The sequence below is a fragment of the Capsicum annuum genome, chromosome 4 (genome assembly GCF_002878395.1).
Source record: "Capsicum annuum cultivar UCD-10X-F1 chromosome 4, UCD10Xv1.1, whole genome shotgun sequence".
Lineage (NCBI taxonomy): Eukaryota > Viridiplantae > Streptophyta > Magnoliopsida > Solanales > Solanaceae > Capsicum > Capsicum annuum.
Window position 1 is genome coordinate 170,943,468 of NC_061114.1, and position 10,400 is coordinate 170,953,867.

At 38.8% G+C, this 10,400-nt stretch overlaps 1 protein-coding gene across 1 annotated transcript in view; it reads left to right on the top strand.

Moving 5' to 3' along the window:
• LOC107867741 (probable protein phosphatase 2C 11) overlaps positions 1–10,089 on the top strand; it is a 31,429-nt gene extending 21,340 nt beyond the window's left edge. Inside the window, exon 8 of the mRNA XM_016714125.2 lies at positions 9,947–10,089. Within this exon, the coding sequence (XP_016569611.1) occupies positions 9,947–10,075 (129 nt within the window). The 3' untranslated portion in view covers positions 10,076–10,089. The remainder of the gene's footprint in view (positions 1–9,946) is intronic.
• The last annotated feature ends 311 nt before the right edge of the window (positions 10,090–10,400 follow it).

Genomic DNA, 10,400 nt, shown 5'->3' on the forward strand with positions numbered 1-10,400 from the left:
GGTTTTGGACTTTAGTTACGTAATTTTTCCTTAAATTCTCTTCTAGGACTTATTTGGCTATTTCTTTTCCTTGCAGAAATGCAAAGTAAGACTGGGTATACTAGACCCAATGCGATCTAGCCCTTTCCTAGAGTCCACATATAATGCGAGCTTAGTCCCGAGCTGCCATTTCTTTCCTTTTAGAAATTTCTTGACTGATAAGACTTTGGAATCATAGTTGTTTAGAATTAGGGATACTTAAATTTGTTTCCTCATAAATAAAGCTAGATACAACTATGTTAGCTTTTGTAAAGAATGGATTTTGGGCCTAACTCAACCTAGGATTGCCCAAATCCATATAAGGAGACTATACATCCCTTCTCCGATGTGGGATACTTAACACTCCCCCGCACGCCCAGGCCTCGTTAATTGAAGCGTGGACAATATAATATGGGGGCCCAATATTATAGACTTGTTCATGGGTAAGATTTATGCAAGGCGGGGCCCTCTAGCTAAGAACGAAAGAAACGGCAAAGAGGATCTATAGATTTATGCAACCTTCAGATTTTGTGGGCATTAAAAATAGATAGTAATTTAGTTTTACTAGAATTCTTATTTTAAATAGATTTTCCATGTTAGTAGTTTCTTAGTTTCCTTAAATATCTTGTAATAGAATTCTATATAAAGAGGGAAAGTAATAGACGAAAGATAGGAATTTACATAAAAAATAACAAGAGATCTGGGTCTCTCTTTAGCGAGTCCTAAGGTTGTAGGCTCCCTTTTAACGAGCCTATTGATTATTAAAAATTGGTCGCTCACGAAATAAGAATAAGGAGAAGGATCTGTTAAGCACAGACTTCTTAGTGAATCGTCTGGTGACAAGATTCATATCGCATGGTCGTAACAACTTGGTACCAGAGCCAAACACCATGGGCAATCTAAGTAAACGTGAAGGGTTACAGACTCTCCTTCAAGAGGCGCAGCTGTGAATGAAGCACGGATTGCGTAAGCAGTGGCACAATCTGAACTAAGGATGGTTGCTCAATTGGAACAATCTGAATCAAGGATGGTTTCTCAATTGGAACAATTATCGTTACAGTTGTAGGAGTTTATTGTGGGGTTTAGCAAGAATCAAGGAAGAGATTCTGAGGCGGGAGTGAGTAGCAATACAGGTAAACAACCCTACAAACTCGAAAATAGATCCAATCAATTGACGGGAAATAATCTGGTGCCAAGATACACAAAGCTGAATTTCCCTACCTTTGATGGATCCGAGGACCCATTAATTTGGCTATATTGATGTGAGAAATTCTTCTCCAATCAGAGAACAAATGAAGCTGATGAGGTGGGATTGGCCGCATTCCATCTTCTAGTTGAGGCACAATTATGGTATCATCAGGTTGAACCAGATAATCAGTCACTTGACTGGTCGGAATTCAAAGAATATTGTACTCTCAGGTTTGGGCCTCCGTTGGGAAGTAATCCATTCGGCGATTTGGTTAACTTGAAACAAACGGGCTCACTTGAAGAATACCAGCGCCGATTTCAAGAACTGTTACTAGGGCAAGCATGTTCGCGTAGATCAACAAGATAGTCTTTTCACTGCCGGCCTGACTGATTCTATTCGTCTTGATGTGGAGATGCAGATTCCACCAAATTTGGGTCATGCCATGATTTTAGCCCTTGCATTTAAGAAGAAACAGAAGGTAATTCGGGCAACATCCTCTCGAAAAGAGAATTGGCAAGGGACTAAAGGCTATTTGAATACTGCTGCAACTTCAACAGTTCCAACTCCTAAGAGCAGCAACACACTAAGTGGTATTAGTGAATTGAAACTTGTAAGTTCATCCGCTCCTTTTATAAAAAAAATTGACAAGGGCTGAAATGGCGGAGAGAAGTGCGAAGGGATTGTGTTATAATTGTGATGAACTATATTTAATTGGGTATCAATGTAAGAAGTTGTTTTGGTTGGAAGTTGCTGATCCAAATGATTAAAATCCTGACTAGAAAGATGTGCAAGAACCTGAAATTTCCTTGCATGCCATCACGGGACAGAAGAGTGCAAGAACAATGCAGTTACGAGTACTCATAAAGGGTCAAGCATTGTTGAGTTTGGTTGATTCGGGTAGCACACACAATTTCATCAGTTGCACAGCAGCCCAACCTTAGGGATGCAAGTACAACCGGGGACAGGTGCCAATGTTTCAGTTGCTAATGGAGAAAAAGTTTACAGCAAAGGGATATGCCCTCTAATGTCTTTCAATATTGATAATCAGGCTTTTAAAGTCGACTTCTTTATTATTCCCTTAGATGGCTTTGACATTATTCTAGGGGTAATATGGTTACAAGCTTTGGGCCCCATCCTCTGGGACTTCACCTCACTCACAATGAGTTTTACTTCAGATGGACAGGTCGTCTTTCATGGACAACAAACCAGCTCAAAATTAAAGCTTTATTTATTGCATGATTCAGATGAGCACCACTCCAAATTGGAACAACTCTTGGCTGAATTTTTTGACTTATTCCAAGAACCTACAGGGCTGACTCCTATGAGAAATTGTGACCATCGCATTTGTTTGTTACCTGATTCCAACCCAGTGGTGGTCCGGCCATATCGCTATCCTCATTTACAAAAGGATGAGATAGAAAAACAGTGTGAAGAGATGTTACAACAAGGGATTATCCGGTTGAGTAAATCGCCATTCTCATCTCCAGTTTTATTGGACCGTGAACATGATGGAACTTGGCGTTTTTGTGTTGATTATCGCGAGCTTAATGCCAAGACGATGAAGGATAAATTTTCAATTCCCGTGGTGAATGAATTATTATATGAATTACATGGTTCTACATACTTCACAAAGTTGGATTTGAAATCTGGCTATCATCAGGTCCGCATGGATCCTCTGGATATTGAGAAGACAACTTTTCGTACGCATCATGGCCACTTTGAATTCTTGGTGATGCCATTCGGATTGTCAAATGCACCGTCAACGTTTCATGCACTTATGAACGAGGCATTTAAACCCTATTTGGGTCAGTTTGTGTTGGTTTTCTTTGACGACATCTTAATATTTAGCAAGACATGGGACAATCATCCCTCACATGTGCATATAATTTTTGAGTTATTACGTGCTCATAACCTATATCTCAAGAAGTCCAAATGCACTTTTGGTGAGAGACAAGTAGCATATCTTGGCCATATGGTGTCTGAAACAGGCGTGGTGACAGATGTAAGCAAAGTTCAGGCATTATTGATTGGCCTCAACCACAGTCCATCACTACCTTGCGCGAATTCTTGGGCTTAGCAGGTTGTTACCGCAAGTTCGTAAAGAATTACAGTCAATTATCAGCCCTTTTAAACAACATGCTTAAAAAGAACTTGTTCCAGTGGGATGATGTAGCCTTGGCTTCGTTCTTCACCCTCAAAGAAACACTTGCAACTGCTACTGTTTTACAACTGCCAAATTTTGATAAGCAGCCCGGAGTGGTCCCCCCCCCTCCCCGACACCTACGGAGTAGGTATGAACCGGGTCGTCCCAGTTTATAATTTAGTGTGATGCCTCTGGGAGTAGTATAGGAGCAGTGTTGCAATAAGATGGCCATCCTATTGCCTTTTCAGTAGACAATTGGCCATACGACACTTTAAATTGGCTGCCTGTGAGCGTGAATTGATTGGCTTAGCCAAGGCAGTTTTCAACATTGACGTCCTTATCTACGGGGCGGAGTCTTCTTGATTCGCATAGACCATTATAGTCTTAAATACTTGTTGGAGCAACGGCTTACCACTTCACCCCAACAACATTGGATTAGCAAGCTTATGGGATTTGACTTTTGTGTGGAGTATAGGGCTGGACACTTGAATAAGGCTGTTGATGCCTTGTCCCGTCGCCCTACTACTGAGGAATTGATGTATGCTATTAGTCACCCGCGTGTTTTATTACTTGATGCAATTCGACAAGAGGCATCTAATGATGCTTCCTTGCAAGAATTGGTCCAACAAGTGCTCCGCCATGAGCTTGATGTTTCCTGGTCAATTAAGGACGATCTACTCTTTTATAAAGGTTGTATCTACTTGTTGCCCTCTTCCCAATTAATCTCCACAATTCTGTCAGGATACCATGATAATTCCCATGAAGGGGTACAGAAAACATTGCATTGTATACAACAGGATTTCTACTGGAAGGGGATGAAGTCTGTTATTGGGGATTTTGTGGCTGCTTGTTCAGTTTGCCAATACAATAAGGCTGAACACCTAAGTCTAGCAGGGTTACTGCAACCACTTGCACTCCCTGAGCAGGTCTGGGCTGATATTGGAATGGACTTTATTGATGGCTTACCTAAGGCATAGGACAAAACGGTATTATTTGTGGTAGTAGATTGATTTTCCAAATATGTACACTTCATACCCATGTCTCATCCTTACAATGCAACTCGTGCTGCTCACGTTTTCGTTGAGCATATTGTTCGGTTGCATGGGATACCCGAATCAATTACTTGTGACAGAGATGTGGTTTTTACAAGCACATTTTTGGAGAGAATTGTTTTGTCTAAGTGGCACAAAGTTGGCATTCTCGTCTGTGTATGGCACAAAGTTGGCATTCTCGTCTGTGTATCATTCTTAAAATGACGGTCAAACGGAAGTTGTAAATCGTACTATTGAAATGTATTTGCATTGCTTGATTGGATATTATCCGAAGAAATGGGCTGACTGGTTGCCTTAGGCAGAATATTGCTATAATACTTTCATACGGCATTGCAAACAACTCCTTTTAAGGTTGTCTATGGTCGAGATCCTCCTCGTCTATTGTCCTATGAAGCTGATTTTTCACGGGTAGAGGCTGTTGACAATGCCTTACTTGATCGTGATTCAGTTTTGTGTGACATTCACTGCAAGTTGCAATAAGATCAGGTTAGAATGAAAGAATATTATGACAAGGTTGCATTTGAACCAGGTTCACTAGTTTGGCTACGTTTACATCCTTATCGTCAAAAATCGGTTGGGGGTCATTTGCGCCATAAGCTTGCACCTCGGTTTCTTTGGGCCTTTTCCTGTGTTACGTCGAATAGGGGAAGTTGCGTGTCAGTTACAACTACCCAGCAAGAGTAAGTTGCATAATGTGTTTCATGTATCCCTACTCAAGGTTTTTAAGGGTTTGGCTCCAACAGTTCCTCCGACTTTGCCTGCAGTAGAGGATGGGCGTGTGGTTCCTATGCCTTGTTCTGTTCTACCTGCTCGACTTAATTGAGGAACTTGGGAACTATTAGTGCACTGGTGTGGATTTGAATTGTCAGATGCTACATGGGAGGATGCTGCACATTTTCGTGATGCCTATCCAGACTTTGAGCTTTAGGACAAGCTCTTCTTAGAGGAAGGGGGTAATGTTATAGACTCGTTCATAGGTAAGGTTTATGCAAGGCGGGGCCCTCAAGCTGAGAAGGAAAGAAACGGCAAAGAGCTGTAGATTTATGAAACCTTCAGATTTTGTGGGCATTAAAAATAGATAGTAGTTTAGTTTTACTAGAATTCTTATTTTAAATAGATTTTCCATGTTAGTAGTTTCTTAGTTTCCTTAAATATCTTGTAATAGGATTTTATATAAGGAGGGGAAGTAATAGATGAAAGACAAGAATTTACATAAAAAATAACAAGAGATTTGGGTCTTTTTGTAACGAGTCCTAAGGTTGTAGGCTCCCTTTTAACGAGCCTATTGTTTATTAAAAATTGGTCGCTCACGAAATAAGAATAAGGAGAAGGATCTGTTAAGCACAGACTTCTCAGTGAATCATCCGGTGACAAGATCCATATCGCGTGGTCGTAACACCCAACATCGGTGAACAAAGATTTGGAATGGGTCTGGCTCTGATACTATGTGAGAAATAATAGAGAAAAAAATATTATTGAATTGTGTGTTTACATAATTACATCAAGACCCTATTTGTAGACACTATAATACAATTCTTTTCCAAGTAGGAATTTTATATACTATTCCTATTTGTATTCATATTCTAACAACTTTCAACTTTTTTTTATAATAATGCTTGCATTTTGACCATTATCTATGCCGGTAGGAGGTAGCATGTACCCTCTGGAATTAGTTTAGATGCGCGGAAGCTAGTGAGGGCACCGCAGTTTATTAAAAAAATAATGCTCGCTAATTAACATGATATTCATTTTCAAGAACTACTAGAGTTTGCTGAATTCAGCTTCCAGTTGTTAAGATTAGTGCCTCAAGAGCTGCAGAGTAGCTGTACTAGCTGCTGAAATTCAGCTTACAGCTTTAAAGATTGGATTAAGTTTAGGTAAATAAGGTTGCAATCATGCAGATTCTGATTTTATAACAGTTGTTGATCTTTAGGCAATAATGTTAGAGATATGATAGCTTATTTTACTTCTTTAATTAAGCTTTTTCAGTTATGGTTTTATGTATAAATGTGGCGGTGATTATTTCAATAAGCAATGAAAATATAACAAAGTTTTTCTGCTCTCTTCTTAGTTCAACATCTATTTTTTTCTTTATACAGATTGAGTTCTGTTCTTTCTTTCCAACAAATTGGTATCAAAGCATTGTCATCTTGAGGGACCTGTGAGACGAGAGTGAATAAAAAACACAAGTTCTTTCTATATAACCATTCTTTAAACTGTTATCTTAAATAGTTTATAGAAAATGAATTCTGAAACAAGCTTTCTAATTTCACTCGTCCTCAATGGTGAGAATTATCAAGCTTGGGCAATTAGAATGATGGTTCATCTTGAAGCACTGGATCTATGGGAAGCAGTAGAAGAGGACTATGAAGTAACTCCTCTTGGAGATAATCCAACAGTGAATCAGATGAGACATCGCGAGGAGAGAAAGACAAGGAAATCCAAAGCCAAAGCATGTCTTTTCTCTGCGGTATCTCCTTCAATTCTTACCAGAATTATGCAAATGAAGTCTGCTGCAGAAATTTGGGAGTATCTTGAAAAGGAATACCAAGGAAACAAAAGAGTTCAAAATATGCAAGTGATGAATCTGATTCGGGAATTTGAAATGAAGAGAATGAAAGAATCAGAAACCATAAAAGATTATGCAGATCAGCTACTTGACTTGGCCAACAAGGTGAGATTGTTTGGTAAGGATTTTATCGATGAAAGAATTGTTCAAAAAATTCTTTTCACACTTACTGAGAAATATGAAGCCACAATCTCTTCTTTAGAGAATTCTAAGGATCTGTCAAGTATTACCTTGGCAGAACTTGTTAATGCTTTGTAGGCATTGGAGCAAAGGAGAATAATGAGGAAAGAAGGTTCTGTTGAAGGTGTTTTTCAAGCTAAATCACAAAATGAGTCATACGATGAAAAGAAAAAGAACCAGAAGCAAAGGCATGACAATAATTATAACAATCAGGGAGGAAGTAATCCACCCTGTCCTCATTGCAAAAAGACAAATCACTCTCAACAGAAATGTTGGTGGAGACCAGATGTCAAGTGCAACAAATGTGGTCAACTCGCCTATGTGGAGAGGGTATGCAAGTCACAAACACAACAAGAAGAAGCCAAGGTTGTTGTAAATCAATATGAAGAAGAGCAATTGTTTGTAGCAACTTGTTTTGCTAGCGAAAACACTTCTAAAAATTGGTTGATTGATAGTGGATGCATAAATCATATGACCAGTGATCATGAGCTCTTTAAAGAGCTAGATAGATCTGTTATTTTCAAAGTCAAAATTTGAAATGGAGAATATCTTAATGCAAAAGGCAAAGGAAAAATTGCAATTCAAAGCCCTACAGGTTTGAAACTTATAACTAATGTTTTCTTTGTTCTTGATCTTGATCAAAACCTTTAAGTGTTGGGCAGCTACTTGAAAATGGGTTCAAAGTGTTGTTTAAAGAAAAAACATGTGTCATTAGGGATTCTAATAATAAAGAGATGTTCAATTTCAAGATGAGAGGAAGGAGTTTTTCCTTGAATCTATTGGACGAGGAGCAAGCAACAATTGTCAGGTTGAAAAATGATTCCAAGTAATGCCACAAAAGACTCGGACATTATCATCATAATGCCATACTCTTCATGAAAGAAAATAAACTAACAGAAGGTCTCCCGAGCCTTGAGAAAAATCTGTCTGCTTGTGAAGCTTGTCGGTATGGGAAGCAAACAACGCTTCCTTTTCAGAATTTATCATGGAGGCCAAAGAATAAGCTGCAAATTGTTCACACGGACGTCGGAGGACCTTAGAAAACACCATTTTTAAACGGTACTGCTTTAGCTGTGAATCAAGCTCTTTGGATTCGGAAGCTGCTGGCAGATTTGTACATGGAACAAAAGAAGAGTACTGAAATCCTTGTGGATAATGAAGCTGCAATTTCAATTGCAAATAATACTGTTTCTCATGAAAAGACAAAACATTTCAAGATCGAGCTTTATTTCTCGAGGGAGGTGCAAAAGAATGGAGATATAATCATGGTGCACTGCAGAACTGTTTTTCAGAATGCTGACATTTTAACTAAGTCTCTACCTAGAGCAAGATTCAAGTTTCTCATAGATAGACTTGGTGTTACATCTCTTGAGTCAAGGAGGAGTGTTAAGATTAGTGCCTCAAGAGCTGCAAATTAGCTGTACTGGCTGCTGAAATTCAGCTTACAGCTTTAAAGATTGGATTAAATTTTGGTAAATAAGGCTGCAATAATGCAGATTCTGATTTTATAATAGTTGCTGATCTTTAGGCAATAATGTTAGAGATATGATAGCTTATTTTACTCCTTTAATTAAGCTTTTTCAGTTATGGTTTTATGTATAAATGTGGCAGTGATCATTTCAATAAGCAATGAAAATATAACAAAGCTTTTCTGCTCTCTCTTCTTAGTTCAACATCTGTTTTTTTTTCTTTATACAGATTAAGTTCTGTTCTTTTTTTCCAACACCAGTCAAGTCTTTTTGTCTTTCTCTAACAAACTAAGGTTTTGGCATGAGTTTGAAGTATAACCCATTGTTACCACTCTCCCGCTTTAGCCTTTAGGCATGTGGCAGTAGGTAGCAGTGAGTTTGACGGGGGTAGGAAAGGGAAAGGAAGGAGGAAGGGCTTAGTGGGAAAAGAAGGGGGGAGGCTCGTGAGGGCTGGCAGTATAGTTGTGATTTGGAGTAGAGAGTGGTTTGACGGTTAAGTATAAGCTGAATGGGTATGTCAATTGAGAGAAAAAGATGGATTAAGAGGAAGTAAGCTAAAAAGAGGTGGGCACCGACCTAATAGACCTCACAACAATATTTACAACTGAAAACTAAATCTGAGAGAACCTTGTTGCTTGTTAAGTGATGCCATTTGATTTTAGGTGGCAAGTGCGGTGACAATGTCTCATCCCTTTATGCCGAAGGTACATTTCAGTGCTAGCATTGTTGAATTTGAATTTGAATGCCTCATGCAAGGGTTTTCTTTTATTTCTTCCGTCTTTGTTTGAATCATCTGGAGCTTGTCCTTCTAGGGTAGGGATATCAAAAAAGTGATTAAAATCTTCGCTAAGCTCATTAGTGGTCAGGAACTCAGTTTTGTAATTCAAACTCAAGCTCAATTTTTACGTAGCCATGAGGTTGAAATTGAGGGGGATAGACTTTCTAATGTAAATATTTGGGGAGTTTGAAAGGAGAGATTATTATGCTCAGAAAAATTGGCCAGAACTGGATCATAGGCTTAGAGCGTGTAACACAACCTTTTCCTTGATTATATAGTTAGAAGAAAATATTAAACCCGGGGAAGTTTTTCTCTTAAAATTAGTAAGCTTCTTCTCTAATTCTAGTTTCATGATTGTTAGGACATGGCAGAGTAGCTTTATAGTGATTCTCTTGCAAGCTTTGCTGATGCGTCTAGTATGTTATTATTTGCTGATTGGTTCTTTAAAGATTCATGCATATCAATCTTCTCTCTTCCCCTATGTAACTAAAAGTTGCATCAATTGGTCATGAATTTCAACGGTCTTAACTTCTCTTCATTACCTACAGGAGGCCGTGACCATTGTGCAGGACATAAAAGATGCTGAAGCAGCATCACGTAAGCTTATAGAAGAAGCTTATTCGAGGGGGAGTTCTGACAACATCACCTGTGTGGTGGTTCGATTTGAGAACACTTAAATGGACCTTTTAAGGTCTGCCTATCTCCTTTACTTACAAACATAAAGAAAAAACAAACAAACATGGAAACTTTCTCTGTTGTTTTGCAATAGATTTGCTCCTTTTCTCAAGCATTAAGAATGACATTTGTCAAAAATGTTACTCGTTCTGCAGATAAAAAGATCCCGAAGGGAGGATGTAGGCCTTGTTACTAGCTTATTTTCCAACTTTGCCATTCTTCTGTTGATGATTAAGTTATTCGGGTGGCCATGTCACTCGAAGTTGTGGTCGTTGGAAATTTCTATGGATGGTCTCCGCTTGTAGACTTGTAAAGTTGCCTTAAATT